The sequence below is a fragment of the Ceratosolen solmsi genome, unplaced genomic scaffold (genome assembly GCF_000503995.2).
Source record: "Ceratosolen solmsi marchali unplaced genomic scaffold, CerSol_1.0 scaffold29, whole genome shotgun sequence".
NCBI classification, from domain to species: Eukaryota; Metazoa; Arthropoda; class Insecta; order Hymenoptera; family Agaonidae; genus Ceratosolen; species Ceratosolen solmsi.
The window spans coordinates 6216340-6234154 of record NW_011948417.1 but is presented as its reverse complement, the minus strand read 5'-3'; the positions used below and the strand labels follow the sequence as shown (position 1 = coordinate 6234154).

General features: G+C 21.4%; 2 protein-coding genes across 2 annotated transcripts in view; one reads left to right on the top strand and one right to left on the bottom strand.

Moving 5' to 3' along the window:
- Positions 1-5420, bottom strand: part of LOC105359733 (phytanoyl-CoA dioxygenase, peroxisomal-like) — a 52094-nt gene extending 46674 nt beyond the window's left edge. Inside the window, exon 1 of the mRNA XM_011496391.1 lies at positions 5374-5420. The gene's annotated coding sequence lies outside the window, so the exon portion shown is untranslated. The remainder of the gene's footprint in view (positions 1-5373) is intronic.
- On the top strand, positions 38-10089 carry LOC105360011 (gamma-glutamyltranspeptidase 1). The gene is made up of 10 exons (XM_011496782.1): positions 38-74; positions 2696-2876; positions 4362-4592; positions 4877-5100; positions 5353-5545; positions 5901-6101; positions 6235-6475; positions 6950-7143; positions 7478-7718; positions 9764-10089. The coding sequence occupies exons 1-10, from the start codon at positions 38-40 to the stop codon at positions 10058-10060; spliced, it is 2040 nt and encodes a 679-aa protein (XP_011495084.1). The 3' UTR covers positions 10061-10089.
- Positions 10090-17815: the final 7726 nt, after the last annotated feature.

Here is a 17815-nt window from a genome sequence, read left to right as displayed (position 1 = left end):
CAGTAGCTCGTAGTGAGTTCATTACGGTTCATACAAGATGCCACGAACCAACAATCTCAAATTCGAGACTTTACGTGATCGAAATAGGTAAGTTTAAGGTAATAAATGTAGGACTCGTGTTAACATTATATTTTGCTTACGCAATGAAAAGTTTTCTTTCATGGATTGGATTACAATCTCATAATTACCTACTTGAATTATTAAATGTCGCATATACTCTATATAATATATATAGTTAGTCTAGTAAATAGAATGGAATATGTTTCGCAAAATTAGAACCCATTATTAGAATCTGTCTTTCTCGAATTCAGAACCTATAAAAATATTGATTTTTTTCCCTTAAATTAATGAATAAAAATTTTTCCAGATATATAATTATTTATTAAAATATTTATTTCTAAGTTTCCTTAAATCTTTAATCTACAAGGGTAATGATTTGCCTAAAATAACAACGTACAATTATATTCATCAAATTAAAACTAAAAGTAATATTTAGAACTGATAATAATATTTAGAAATGAAATAAAATGAAAATAAAATGAATGAAAAATATTTATGATGAATAATTAATTAATGTTTTCAATTAATGTTTTTAATAATTACGTTTAAATTCCTCGTAATTATAACTTTGTATGTGTAATTCAGTTTAATTTAACATATATTCTATTCATTCTATTTACTCGTTCTTCTAATGTCGTAATTTCTTTTTTAATGTTTGTTTGCATTCGATGTAAAAAACTTTTAATCAACTGACAACGAAACTATAATTATTGTTGTTTTATATTACATCTTATGTCATCTTAAATCATCTTATATTTCTATATTTTTATTTCTATTTTTGTTTTATAATTTTCATAAATTGAAATGTCATATAATTAAATAAATTTGGTCTATTTAATCCCAAATTAATTCAATAATTAATATGAATAAATAAATAATTGTATCGATATTTATTTCATTATAATGATTAATTTATAATTACCCACATAAAATATAATTTTTATTGCCTTTTTCAAAAGTAAAACGAAGAATTTTTAATAAATAATGATGCATAAATATATCTAAGAAATTATAAAAAAAATTAAAATTATATTTCGAAATTTTTTAATGACATTGTATTTTTCTAAAAAATATTATTGTAAGCTATTTTTATAAAAATATATAATTATAACTAATAATTTTAATAAAATTATTTTTGTATCTTTTTTTTTTTGTTTCTAATTAAGTAAGTAGCTTAAAATATTATATGTGATCATTCAATAAAAATTCTGTATATTTACAGAAAATTTTAAGGAATAATCAATTACATTATATTTTCAATCAATTACATCTTCAACAATATTGTCAATAATTTCATAAATATTTATCAATAATTAACACAAAAATTACAATATATTATAAAAAAACTTAGCTTAAATTAATGTTTGATCTTAATGAAAAATTTTTATTAATATCTGAAAATAAATTTAAAATTGGATTGAAGATATAAAAAATTCCTAATTTATATCCTTAATTAATATGTAATACATGTAATTTAATAATTTACAAATTTTATAATAGTTTAAAAATTAGTGGAATATCTAAATATATCTAAATATATATATATATATATATATATATATATATATATATATAAAATCAGATCCAATTAAAATAAAGAATCTATATATTTTTAGTTAAATTCCATCTATTTAAAATATCAATTTAAAAAGTAGTTATTATAAAAAGTTTATTATTTGTGTATTATTAAATATTTTCATATATTATATTAAAATATTGATATATCATTGTGTTAACATATATACACAGATTTATAAGGTATGTTTCAATATTTTTCTTTTAATTTTTAACCTCATTTAATTAACTAATTTACAAATTTTATATAATTATACAATTATATATTTTACAAATTAAAATTAATTTATTGTATAAAATTAAAAATTAAAAAAGTATCTAAGACCTTTTTTTTATTATACATGATTTATAACTGAATTGTATCAAAACGATAAGGTATGTCTTATATAAAACTGCATTTATACTAATATATATATATATATATATATATATATATATATATATATATATGTGTGTGTGTTCATATTTTTATTCAGATAGGTCTAAACGAAAAAATTGTTAATAAAATTATTGTTAATAAAAAATATAACAATTTACATTTTAGGTAATAAATTGACATAAAAAAAAATCCCGTGACTGTCAAAATTTTTATATTAGTTATTTTTGTAAATAATGTATTATATTTCGAATATTTCACAAAAGTGCACAAACAGTTCATATAAGCGATCAGCTGTATCATTAGTAAGGGAACTACAGTTTGAGATTTGGCTAACATAGCGCACGATGTTACCGACATTTATAAACCTGAAATATCAAATCTGTCGAAAGCCATGCTGTTGGCGCATGAGCATCACTTCTAGTACATACAAGAATACGTATAAATCGATCGATCTTTTACGTAGCGAATCATTCCGTACTACTATCCACTGCACTACTTATTAAATAAAACCTCAGCATTCGTCCTCACATAAACCAACCTAAGAGTCGGTTTGGAGAGTAAGAACAGAAAATTATATTTTAAAACCAATTTGATTTTAAAAATAATGTTATTGTTGTGCGTCTCGTGCAACTAAAATTCAAGAAGAGGAAGAAGAGTCGAAGTAAATATCTCGACATGAAGTTAAATGGTTGTACCATTTGGAGTCAAGTTCGAGTTGTAAGGCGAATTACTTTCCTCTTTGCCCGTCGAACTTAAGTTCTTTGACATTCGATTATCTTGCTGACTATTACTCCTTAAAAGATGTTTCATACGATCCCGGTGACATGGGCTTGTGTCCTCGATTTCATTGTTATTGGCATAAGTAAGTTTTTCAAGGGTTTCTGAAACTTCAAGGGTTAATGAAAATTTAAACGGAACGAATGTCAATGAAGCCGGCTTAAATTTATCTTTTCTTTACGTTACATTTAAAGTAATAAGCTTATACATATTATAAAATTCTTTTATCATTTCTAGATTAAGTTTTTCATTTTTATTTTTAATTTTTGTATTTTAGATTTTTAAGTTTTCAAAATATATTATATTAAAAGATTTAATCGATACATCATAGTAAATGTAAATTCAGCAAAACATATAATGCATATAAACAGTTTGAAACTAAATAATATAAATTTACGATATTTTTCTCAGATAATTGATACTTTTAGCAATAATCATTCTATATTTTATATTGTTTTGCAATAATCAAATAACAAAATTTTATTAGTATTGACTGAATAATTTTTAAAAAAATCAGAAAAATAAGAAAGATTTAATGACGATCGTTTATTTTTAACGTGTCTAGAAAACGTTAAATTTTTAATTGAATATAGCGTGAATATTAACAGGAGCTACATTAATGATCTCATTGGTATATTTGTAATAAAAATCGACAAATATGGTAAACTAGATTTGCGCCTTTTTCATAAAAAGGATTAAATTAATTAAGAACGATTAATAATTCATTTTAATATCAAATAAGAGATTTGTGACTATGTGAATAACATTTTCATTGACAAATGACAATAATTATTTTCATATTTTTAACATTTACAGTGAGTTCGTATAAACGTTTTTATTATGTCGCAAATGCTTTATATAGCTTATATAAGCAATAATCAGAATATTATAATGTCAGGAATTTGCAATAAGTATTTATAATTTATTATTTTTAAAATTAATACATTTAATAGACAATTATAACAAATATAGAAGTTTAAAACAATTATATTGTCTTATAATTATTGTAGATTATTAGATGAATCACGAATACTAATTATAATACTAATTCCAATCATTAAATGAACACAAAAATATTTACGAAAATTGATAACCGAATGTTATTAATTAATATTATTAATAATTTTATAATTGTAGGAAAAATTGAATAGAATTATCAATTGATTAATACATTTTAAAGGAATAATTAAATTTATATTAATCACTTGCAATAGCTATTTGTAATATTGAGTATATAAAATTAAAAAAAATTATTTTTAAAATAAAATAAAAAAATTACATTTACTCTAATTAAATTTTTTTACAATTTGAGGGAATTATAAAATTAATTATTATAATGAACTTGCAAATATGCTCCTCAAATTTGTATATATTTAAATATGAATGTTCATGATTGTTATACGTATCAATACTTTTATTTTACGTTAATAATTAATCTTATGTAACATAGCTAAAAATAATAAAATAATATTAATTTAATTCATTTAACTATATCGAAAATTCAAAACATTATTTATAATTCTTTTAGACTAAATAAAATAATATTACCCTTAGCATTTATTTATTTTAGACCATGGTTAACCAAAAGATTGGTCACAATGAGTGGCTTTGGAGTTGCCGGTGTTCTATTAGGGATAATCTTAATTGTCAGTCTATTTAATGGAAAACAAATTAATCAAGAATCGAATCGTTTGATGCCGTCGGATCCTGAACAGCAATTACCACCATCCTGGAGCAAATTAAGGATGTTCAAACAAGGAGCTGTTTGTGCAGATGGAGCACCTTGTGCACTTATTGGCAAGTAAGCACAGTGTATTATTTTCTTAATTTTTTTATTTATAAAACACGATGGTACTTAATACTCAGACGATTGTAAATAATATGATCGAATTATACAAAATGGTTATAAGAATTGGGTGAAAAATGTATTTAATAACAGATTCAAAATATTTTCAATCTTTACAAATTTGAATATTATAATTTATCAAAAATTTGTTTAAAGATAATTTATAAATTACAACCAATGAATATATATATATATATATATATATATATATAGTAAAGTGATTGATTAAATATTTTCAGATCGATGCTTGATCGTAATGGATCTGCAATTGATGCAGCAATTGCTTCACTGATTTGTAACGGACTGATTAATATGCAAAGTATGGGGTTTGGCGGGGGCTTTTTAATGACAATTTATGAAAGGGAGAAAAAGCAGGCTATAGTATTAAATGCAAGAGACACTGCACCGGCAGCAGCACATACACATATGTTTGAAGGAAAGTCAAAATATGCATCACGAGCCGGTAAACATCAGATTACCCATTTGAAAAATTATTTAAGGACAGTGAGATATTATAAATCTATATACTTATATTTTTCAGATTGAATTCTATCTTATATTTATCTAGTAATTTTTGTAATGCTTATTATACCATAATGTAAATCATTAAAATTAATATGTACGGTTAAATTTTTTTTAATCCTATATAGTATACATTGATAAAACAATAGAATTTATAAATATAATTTTAAAATAATAATATTTATAATAATAGGTGGATTATCAATTTTGGTACCTGGCGAGTTAGCTGGTTATTGGGAGGCACATCAGAGATTCGGAAAATTACCATGGAATGAACTTTTTCAGCCAAGTATTGATCTCTGCGACAAAGGATATAATTTAACCAAAGTTCAATATGACGGTCTTAATTATAATGTCTCTAATATCTATCAAGATTCAATGTTAAAGTAAATTCCAAATTTTATATAAAATATCGCTGCATACCAATTTAATTAAATCATTATATTAATTGTAATATACTATAATCTTAATATAATATAATACTATATACTAAATTAAAAGTAAATGTCATTAAAATAATTATATACTGTTAAGCATTTTTGAATATATAAGCATACTTGTACTATTATACATTATACGTTATTGGAGTTTTGCATTTATTAAATTAGTAAAATGTGAAATTATTTTGTTCATAGCTTATTATCGTATATAGTTATTAAGCAGATTCTTTTAAAATAATTAATAACCTAAGTTTTTACAAAATTTTATATTGTATGACAAATTGTAATCTTACTTTATTAGGGAAATTTTTGTGAATAAAGAAACTGGTGAATTTTACAAACCTGGATCAATAATTCGACCAAAAACATTGTGCCAAACAATGAGAACGGTAGCAGAGAAAAATGCGACAGAATTTTATAATGGAACATTGGGTAAATTATTAGTAGAAGATATTCAAAAACGTGGCAGTATTATAACTATAAAGGATTTAAATGATTATAGGTAATTAAGTTTTAAAAAATTAAATATTAAGTTTAATTTTTATTATACTTTTCAGCACAAATGTCCGATGACAAATGATGAGTTTTATGAAAAGAAATTTGTTCATAAAAATAATATATAATATTTATTATAGAGTTAAGTGGCAAGAACCAGTAGCGACGATACTCGATGATGGGACGAAAGTTTATACAACAGGTCTTCCAGGAAGCGGAGGTTTGTTAGCTTTTATGCTAAATGTATTGAATGAATTTCAATTTTCACCAATTGATCTCGCCGATACAAAATCTATTATAAGAACATATCATAGAATTATAGAAACATATAAATACGCTTACGCTCTTAGAACACAATTGGGTGATGTTAATTTATCTGTAGTAAGTATTTTATTTCAATTCCTTATCAAACATATGAGCAAATGATTTCACTATATTTGTTATTAATTATTTAATTGCATCTTCAAATAATAGACTTATAAATTTGCAATAAATAATAAAAGTTTTAAAATATCTAAAACAAAAAAAGAAAACCAACACGAATTTAAATTTGATTCAAGTGATTTAAAGAATATTTAAATTGCACTATTAAAGCTTATAAAATTTATTTATTAAAGTTTTAATTAACACTTATTAAGTCACTAATTTTTTCTCCATTAATATTTTTGATTTGTTTTTTAAGCTCTTACATTTGAAATTTTTCCAATAAGTTTCAAATTTGTTAATTGCTTGGTACATCTCTATTATAGTCAAAATATTTCCAAGTTTTATATGTTATTCAGTATTCATTCATATTCTGCTACATTAATATAAATGACCCAATAATTTTTATTTATTTACTTATTTGGATTTTAGTTGTTTCGACACTTAACATCAAAAGAATATGCTCGTTCAGTAAGAATGATGATAAGCGATAATAAAACATGGTATGATCCTGTTCATTATGGTGTGCAAAATTTAGGAAATATTCAAGATCACGGTACAGCACAAATATCTGTCATTGATCAAAACGGAAATGCAGTTTCTGTCACTAGTTCCATAAATATATAGTAAGCTCATTTTTTGTTTTTGTTTTTTTTTATTATTATAATTAATTAAATTCTACAAACTGCGCAATTTATAAAATTTCTTCATAGAATTTAAAAATTAACAATTTGTTATAAAGAATTGTTGAATATTTATAATTGAATATGATGTTTTCATAGTGTATAATAATAATTATTTCTTATAGTATAATTTAAAAATCTGAATATTCATAATTTTACACAACATAATTGAAAAATAAAATAATAAAAATATTCGAAAAATTAAAGATAGTTCTTGATTCATTCATTGATTATTTTTCACTAATTCAATTTTTTTTTGTCTAATCTACTGTTTTAGCTTTGGAAGTGGAATTATGAGTAAGAGAACAGGAGTTTTATTAAATAGTGGGATGGATGACTTTGGTTTTCCAGGCATAATAAATTACTTTGGTATACCTTCTAATCAAAATAATTATATTGCACCAGGAAAAAGGCCATTGTCATCGATGAGCCCAACAATACTAACTGATAGCAATGGAGATGTTAAAATGGTAATAGGAGCTGCTGGCGGCACTAAGATTACAACATCAATCGCTTATGTAAGAATAAATTTATTTATTCTATATATATATATATATATAGAAAAAATAATATATATTCATTATATTTTGCTAATGTAAAATAAACGAATACAAATAAGTGATTTTTTTTAATATTCGTAAAATCATAAATCAATTAATATTTAATAATATAAAAAAATTTTAATACAATATTTAATACTTCTTAAGGAAGTTGACTTGTTTCTATAATTTTGTAAAATAAGATTTAATCTTCTTAAATAATGGAATCAGTTTTACAAAAATTGAAAATATAGATAAATTAATATGATTAATAGTTAATTTATTGTACATATATTGCTCATCAAATTTATTTTTAATATCAGTAATTTTAAATTATCATTGTTTCTAAAATTACTGGAAGAGGAACAATATATATTGCATATGAGCATTTTTATTCGTAATATTAATGCATACAAATTTTGAGTTTAAAATAGAAAAATAAGAAAAAAATTTCAAGGTAAAGCCTTTAAATCAGTCTGCATTATACATTTATCTGTAAACTGCCATACCTATTTTCATAAACAATATAAGATATTCAGGTACATTGATCTCTTCAAGTAAGCAAGTTGAGTAGTTTGGCAACAGGTTAAAATGCATTTTTTACGCAAATTTAATTATACTTCATTGCTCAAATAAATTATAATTAATTTCAAATGTATCGAAATATTATGTTTTTATTTATTTATTATGATGTTAATTTAATTTCATGAAACGAATTTACTCTTAATTATTAGTGGGTACTATACTATATGTGAAAATGTTATATTATCGTTTTCAGTAATTTTGAAAAAATTTTCAATCATATAAATATAAATCACAAGTACATATTACAAGTTTAACGTACTTATAGTTAATAATATTTTTAAAAATATTAGAATTTTTACAAATAGTTTATATTTTTTTTTTGTTAATTTATTTGTCTTAATTAAACGCATTATTACTATTTTAATTGTATTATCTCAAATCTAAAATCACAAAATATAATTTTATGTTTACATTTATATTTATATTTAAAAGGTTTTTGTAACAACATTTGATGATAAAGACATTTGTAATAAAGATTTAAATGCTTAATATGTAAATTATTAATATAATATAGTATAATTGTAGTAATTTGCTTATAGAAAAATATGTGCATATATATATATATATATATACGTTTGATTTGAAGAGAAACGTGACAAAAGACTATCTATACAGTGTATCTCGAAGGTCTGCATTATGTTATTTTTGGCATAAATCATATTTTAATTTCATATTCATGAACTAAATAACCTATATTAATAAATCCTATGTACAAATTAACTCACGTGGACTTCACATTGTACTTGTTAATACTGTCGTGGTTTTAGTCATTAATAATATTAAATTTGTTTATATTCAAAAGACTATTTGGAGTACAATGTGTAATAATGTACAATGAGTAATAATTTATAATAATTATGATACAATACCTTATAATAATATTATTATATAAAATAAAAATTATTTTTGTAAATATAAATTGATTTAATTCGATAAAATTATAGAATATAATATGCATTTTTGAACCTTAAACTTTATAATAATTTTTGTTTGAACAATGACACTTATTATTCAATTGTATCTATATAAAAATTAGTATATATTATCTTAATATTAATTTTTTAAAACTTATTTTTTAAAAACATACTTGTTACGGGTTGAACAGTTGAAAAGCGGAATACAAAATACTGTTTAATTGCTTTTTTAATTGAAATATATATATATATATATATTAATTTCAAAATATAGATAATCAAAGTATTTACATTAATAAAATAGTATTCATTAATTATATAAATATTATACTATTGTATATGTTAATATAAAATTAAATAAGATTTCGAAGTTAGAATTATTTTTAATTTAAAATTATTCGCATTTTATACACATTGTTACGACTCATAATGTGACTAATAATTTTATTTATATTTATTCTTCTTACACATACAAATAACAGATTAATTTATAAGATCAATAAATGTGTGATTTGATCATTTTAGGTAATAGCAAGACACTTATGGATGGGAAACTCCATTAAGGAAGCCGTGGATGCTCCCAGAATACATCATCAACTTATTCCCATGGAAGTTTCTTATGAATATGGTGTACCGAAGTCAGTAATTGATGGATTAAAAGCCCTTGGACACAAAACTTCACGCTACAGGGATCGTGGTAGCGTTGTATGCATACTCATCAGAAATAACAACACAATATATGCAAATGCTGATTATCGAAAAGGTGGCGACGTTTACGGGATTGGCGAGAAAACATTAATTAGTTCTAAATCGCTTAAATAATTTTATTGAATTATTTATTATAAAACTCGTTTAATTATTTGTTATTATCCATATATTATCTGAAAGAAATTAATTGCTGTTATATTATTTCTCGAGCATTTAGCTTTTTGTTTCAACAATAACAAAATTTTCTAAATCAGTTAATTGTATAAAATAATCTATAGTGTAATTTCTTATATCATAACTTGAAGATTTTTTATTTAGATAATATTAAATCAAAGGTGTTTCGTGACATGGACATACATTTTTAAGAGAAATATTTATAAATATTTATTTTGCATTATAATGAACTTGACTTTCGGCACGATTTTTACATAATTTAATTAAAGGTTAATCATAATAAAAACTTAAAATATTTTTGCAGAACGTTCATTATCTATAATTATTCAAGATTACTGCTAGATATTTAAAAATAATTTTACAATATCAAATAACTTTTAAACAATTTTTAAATATTTTATTTATAAAAACTCTATCGATATAATTTGATGAAAATAGTTATATAATTTTACATGCAAATAATTGAATATACTAATTTGCTTTAAGTATACAAATGTATTAAAATATATGCATTAGCTTCCTATTAGTATTACATTAATAAGAATATTTAAATTCAATTATTTACATATATAATTATGAAGATCATTATTTTTTATCTTATATCTTTTTTAATAAGAAAATAGTAACATTAATCGTAATTTCAAATGTAGATGATTTTTTAATATAATAAATATATATATATATATATATATATATATATATATGGTTTTTCAAAGTAACTAGGTTATTGTTTTGTATATTTACGTTTCATATAGAATCTATTTCAAAATCATGCTTATGGTTTTTTCTACTTAAATATATACATTTTATTCCTTTAATTTACAAATTGATACAATCTATTATTTATATTTAACATAATGATTATTATTCGCAGATTATATATTCCCAAGATTCTGGAATGCTGTTTATTATTTCTTTAAATTTTAGAAATATGAAATAAGTTAATATGCATACGACCTCTGAATTTCGAATGAAAGAAATGTAATTAATAAAAAATGTGGATAGATATTTATACTTTATTGTTTATGTATTGATAAGAATTCAATAGGTCGGAATTCATGATTTTACAGTATTTTAAAATAATTTTACATTTAATATAAATTATTAATTATCATCATTTAAAAATTATTTAACGAAATGAATTTTATTCAGCCCTGCAATATCAAGATCTAATAAGCTATGAAACTAGCAAATAGATTTTAAAATATTTTTAACATATATAATGTATACAGCTTTTCTTAAACAATTATAATTTATTGCTAAATTCGAAAAATTTTTTAAATAATGGTAGTTCACCAATGAAATCAAAATATTATGAGATCTAAATATATACTTTTGAATATTTTATTTTTAATATAAAAGGACAGGCATTATTATTCCTTTTATTTTGTAATAGCAATGGCTTTATCTGTCAAGTTATTACTCTGCAGGATTATGAAAATTGGATAATATTTAAATATTTCTAAATATATTAAAATTTCATTCATATTTTTTTATTTAAAAATTAATATTTCCCAAACATATTTAGAAACCAGACAAATTTCGAATATTATTGTTATCAATATCATAGAAATTTCAATTCTATTGAAATCCAGTCATTTAAACGATGCACCAAACTTTTCTTTAGCTTTCATTGAATCTGTGTATAAAATAATTTTTAAAACTATTTCTTTTATAAAAATATAATTAAAATTAAATGCTCTTCTTTTAAAAAACAAAAATTTTTACGGAGACCATAAGGCTTGTTCTGTTAGACGATGTTTACTAATTGTATCTTGAAATCAAATGTGTCGTGTCAACTAACAGATTAATGAAAAAAATTGTAAAAGCAATATCATGTTTTTATTTAATAATTATGTGATACCAAACTATCCATTATAACATAATTAAAACAAATTTTTCATCATATCGTAATTAATAAAAAAAATAAAATATATCTTAAGGATATGTTAGATAACAATTTGGTTTAAAATTATTTATTCAATATTTGTGATATCTGAATTTTTATTAAATTCATGAAGTATATTTAAAAAATTACATAAATATACTGATACATATCGACATTTATAAATAATCAATATATTTCTTTTATTGAATTATGTAAAAATTGCTTTTAATGTTTAATCTTAACATTTTTAACAAAATGTTTAGGTATTAGTGTAGACATTTTTTTTATATAATTGTATACATCTAATTTAATGTATAAATTAAAATTTTTTTAAAAAAGTAATATTATAAACATAAATGATAATATTTCATTAATTGCATTTTGAATTTTACTCTGAACTTTGTATTTTCAACATTTTCTCCGTAGTATTTAATTATTTGCAGGTTTTTTTTTTCAATTTTTTCATACATTGCAAAGTTTATTTTTCTTTATTTATTTTTTTTTATTATGAAACTTAAGGCTTTCATTAAATGATTGAATAATGTAGTATCTGAAATATTCTTTGATATAAAATGAATGATTGAATATTGTAAATTCTACACAGAATATTAATATATTATATAACGAGGAAAAATCATTTTTGCAAATTTATAATGTTTATATATATATATATATATATATATATATATATATATATATATATGTATACATATTATTAACATAATTCATTTTAAAATTGTAAATTATTAATTTATATTAATTATATATTAATTATTAATATTATAAATAATCGTATATATTATATAAAACTGCATAATATTTTTTTATAAACTTATATATGTATATATATATATATATATATATATATATATATACATATATATATGTGTACATATACTTACACAAATTGTATGTACATACTTACAAACGCATAGATAAACATATATATATATATATATATATATATATATATATATGTTTATGCAAAAAATGATGTGCTCTTATATAATCAACATGATTATTTTTATTTAGTAATTAATTTACAATTTTAAAAGAAACTAATAATTAGGGATACAGTAATGAACTTAAAAGTTAAATTATGATTTTATTTGATTTACAAATATATTATTTATTAAATAAAAATAGAAAGTAAATGATGAATAAATACATAAGGAAATATATAAAGAGATAATTGGATGAATAATAGAAACTTTTCCCTTATTAAAAATAAATTATTTGCCTAAGTTTTTGAATGCTAATTTAATTAATGAAGAATGCATTAGTCAGCAATTTGATTCGCAACTATTTTAATATAAATTTATAATTGGCTTGATTTACAAAAAAGTTTTTTTTTAATTGTGAAGAATGCATGGCAGTCAATTTATTCTATGTTCTCTTTAAATTTGAAAGTAATGTATTATATTTTTGCAATTTATATAAATTATGGGATCAGTTTACTAAATAATTCGTTTATGTATGCAGTATTAAATATATCAAATTATTCACATATAAAAAAGAATATATGAATAATACATATTTATTATAATAATATATTTTATAAAAAAAAAAATACATATTTTTTTATAGTATATTGGTGAAAATATGTTGAATACAATTATTTATATGCATTTTTATCTACTATTATATTATTTTAAAGCATTAGATTTTATATATTTTAAGACAATTGTAGGTTTTGATTGAAAAATAAAAGTAAATAATTAAATATATATATATATATATATATATATATATATATATATATATATATATAGATATTTTATAAGGAAGCGATATTGATTGTAAGTTGAGTATAATAAAATACTGTTTATCATATATGTCAATTGACCTTTTTGTTGTAAACATCTTATTAATTGTAAAATATACATTGTAAGCCATTGAATCATACAATAATACTGTATTATTGTAAAAATGTATCTCTAATAATCAAAATATAAAAGAATCTTGTAAAATAAGTTGAAATAAAAATACATATAAAATTAGAAACAACAAGATAATTTTATAGGTTAAAAGTTTTTTGGTTTTACTTAAAAGGTTAAAGAAAGGTCAATCATTTGATATCTTTGATAAGAAATGTACGTACTATTATTATATGAATACTTGAAAATATTCTATTTTTAGTTAAATATCAAATATTTACTACAGCCGTAGCGAAGAATACATACATGTTGTGTAAGTTCACACTTCAATATGTTTTTTCACATCTGTTTATATATATTCGGTTATCGTTATACGTCTGCATGTTTCTCCAGATTTAGTATTTAAATTGGCGATTGGAAAACGACGTATATGATTCAGCTGTTATTGGATTAATATAACGCATGCGCTTAGAGATCTTTTCACTTTTATTCGTAAGTAGCATTTACGACGCACATTAAAAAAACAATATATTAAAATAATCAATTACTTCAAATACTCAAATTAAGCAATATTATTTGTAAAATGAATGTCTCGTTTGTCTTAATATATCTCTTTGAAATGTTGATTTTACCGTAAGAGTAATCTATTATATTTATGTAAACACTAGGGCATTAAAAAGTGGTGGGGAGGAAATTGCGCTTTAAATGCAAAGAAAATGTGTCGAGGGACGTTAGGAGTGATGAAAATTTGCACTGCGCATGTGCAATCAGTTATTGTTATAAAAGATGTGAAGTGACTCATCTGAAAACAGTATTGAATTTAATTTGAGAGTTGTATGTACTTTGTGATTGCGTGCAAATTTTATTTTTTAAAATCTTTCTTATTCGATACAATTAAATAACTCCAATAATAATTAACAAAAAGATTACGTTGATTTTACAGATTGCTCATAAGTAATCAGTTAAATATATAAATATTGCAGCCTAGTATTGTAATAATAGAACAAAAGAAAGAAAAAGGAATCTACGCAGTTGAACATGTCGGAAGATCATTTTGACGCTTACGAACATTTCAACTACGACTATGATAAGCACATATTTACTGGGCATAGTGGTAAACAACGGAGTAAACGAGAAGCTGTGATGCATACGAATCACTTTGATCCATCGGGTCATTCCAGAAAGCTACTAACTAAACTTATGAACACTGAGCATAACAAGCGACAGTCAAAAATAAATAACAAGGCGCTCTAGAGATTACACAGGCGAGTATTATTTTTATATTTATTTTCATATCACCAGCATACTCGTGATTAATTATATAAATGAGTATGAAAATGTAAATATAGTTGCTCTCTTATATTTCTTTATTTACATTTTCCATTGTTTGGAAAATATTTTATGTTGGTATGATGTGAACATTAGATTAGATGTGATTGTTGTTTTTCTATAAATATGTTTCCTTACATGCATTTGTAATTATATCTCGATTGTTCATTATAAATAAATGCTCTGTAATCTGTTTAATTTTACGTATGTAAAGTACAAGGGTCAATGCATATTTTCTGCATTTATTTTACTTTTATTGTTTATCGACCTTTAAAATAGCTTTTAATTAAAATATCGCTGTTTATTGAAGATAAAGTATATTAAATTGTTTGTAAAATCATACATTATGATGCTGAGTAAAAATTTATTGTATTTAATAATTAGCTTTATTATTAAATAATTATTAAACTATTAAATAATAACTAGCTTCTTTTTTTTTAATTTGAAAATCGTTAGCTTCATAATAATATATATTTTGTAATAAATTATCTAGATATAATTATTTATTAAATAAAATATGTTATAGTTAGCATTTAATTTAGTTTTTTATAACTCAATCTTTGTAAACAATAAGATATTAAATGAATTTAAATAAGCTTTTGTATATATGTATTAAAAATTATAATCATTTCCATGTTACAGGTATATCGAGTTGCTATTTTGCCAAGTAGACATCTCATTAAATTATTATCCACCATACAATAAACAAATTAAATTTTTTCTACTATGCAAGGAATACTTACAACTCGATATTGTGTATCGGTTATTTGAATTTTGAAGTGCATTTAAATATTAATATTTGTGATTTAAAATTTTTATTATATTTCAAGTAATTTTAGTGAATAGTTATTAAGTTTTTTTTCATTCTTTTTGATTGCTTATGTATTAAAAAATTGTATTATTATTAACATTTCATGTTCAAATTTCTATGCTATGGTAAACAACAATAAAAATTGTTATTAGTTTAAGACTTAATCTTATTTACAAGCGGCCTTAATATTACTTATAATAATAGTATATGTGAAAAGGAAAATAAAATTAAAATTATGAGAATACGCATAATCTGATATAAAATTATTTTCTTTATTAAATAAAAATATATGTATACACTTTGAGTTAACTTAATATTTAATAAATTACTATGGCATAATTATTTTTTCCACACTATTGAACGCCTTAACTGTATGATAAAGTTCCAAAATTTCTTGCCCAAAACTGACTAAATTGTTGTATCAATAGTATATTGAAAATGAAACAATATGGAAATACTAAAAGGATTTTTATTGTGTACGTTCGTTAGTATATACAAGTGTTACAATCTCATAATGATATGATTTATATTATGTTAAAAATTTACTTTTTGAAGAAGCACTTTAAATATAAACTATTTGTAAATATAATTTTTTAGACTTTATAGGTACGACAATTATTCAACCGTAGTACTAATATTTAAAGAATAAAGCATCTCTTTTCCAAGTAATGAAGTATATATCGAAACTTGTAAAGACTTATGGACAACCTTCATATTAAATTTTGAAATAGTGTGCTGATATGGAAAAAATATATATAAAATATAATATTCTGATCACTTAAGCAATGGTCACTATTGGTGGTATTACAATCAATGGCCAATTACATATGAACATATATAGTTCCAACATAGATTTTGCATATTTTCGCATAGTACATAAAACTATTTTTATTCTAAAAAGGATTTTTTTTGTTAACATTATGATATAAATATATATGCCTATCAAATGTTAAAGTCACATTTGGCATAAAATTATATTTTTGATTAATTCTCCAGTGTTTTATTGTATATTAATTAAATTATCATTTCACACTGTATCATACATCATAAACAATAATGTTAAAAAACTTGCCCAATAAATATAATAAATCGTAAACTTTTCTTGAAAATACTGGATATTTGAAAAATTTTGCAATTGAACTTTTAGCAATATTATTTCCTAGCATATTGGACTTAGTTTAAAAGTTTAAATTAAGAATTTGTAAATAATGAGGTTTTAATAAAAATACATTTACTAAAATTATGTAATAAAATATATTATTTTTGTTAAATGTATTTTATTGAAATTTTTTTTTATAAAATATACATATATATTTAAAACTATTATAATAAATAGGACTGCACTTATAACATATAGTAAATAAACATTAACAAAATTCTTAATTTGATTGAATAAAATTTTTAAAGAATTTTAATACATTCTTAAGCTATATTGTATTTTTTATTAGAAGTAATTTATATGATAAATATTGTATAATAAAGATAAAGTATTAAAAAAGAAATTAAAATCAAATTATTCTCTTTTCGCATTACATATATTTAAATAAAAATACTGAATTATATTTTGTAGACTAAATATATAATATGTACAACTATAATTGTTAAATATTAAATGTAATGTATCTAGAACTTAGAAAAATTACAATTGTAAGCCTTAATTTAAAATATTGCATGATTTATGAAACGAGAATTATCCTATTTCTTATTTAAAAATGATTAAATTAATTATTGAAAATGTTAAGATTAACTAAAATAAATTATATATAAATTCTATAAACAATTAATTAGAA

Excerpts from the sequence above, each read along its gene's own strand:
- LOC105360011 (XM_011496782.1), top strand. The coding sequence starts at position 38 with ATGCCACGAACCAACAATCTCAAATTCGAGACTTTAC. Across the intron at positions 2,877-4,361 it reads TTTCATTGTTATTGGCATAA|ACCATGGTTAACCAAAAGAT; the intron begins GTAAGTTTTTCA and ends TATTTATTTTAG. Across the intron at positions 6,102-6,234 it reads AAGGATTTAAATGATTATAG|AGTTAAGTGGCAAGAACCAG; the intron begins GTAATTAAGTTT and ends TATTTATTATAG.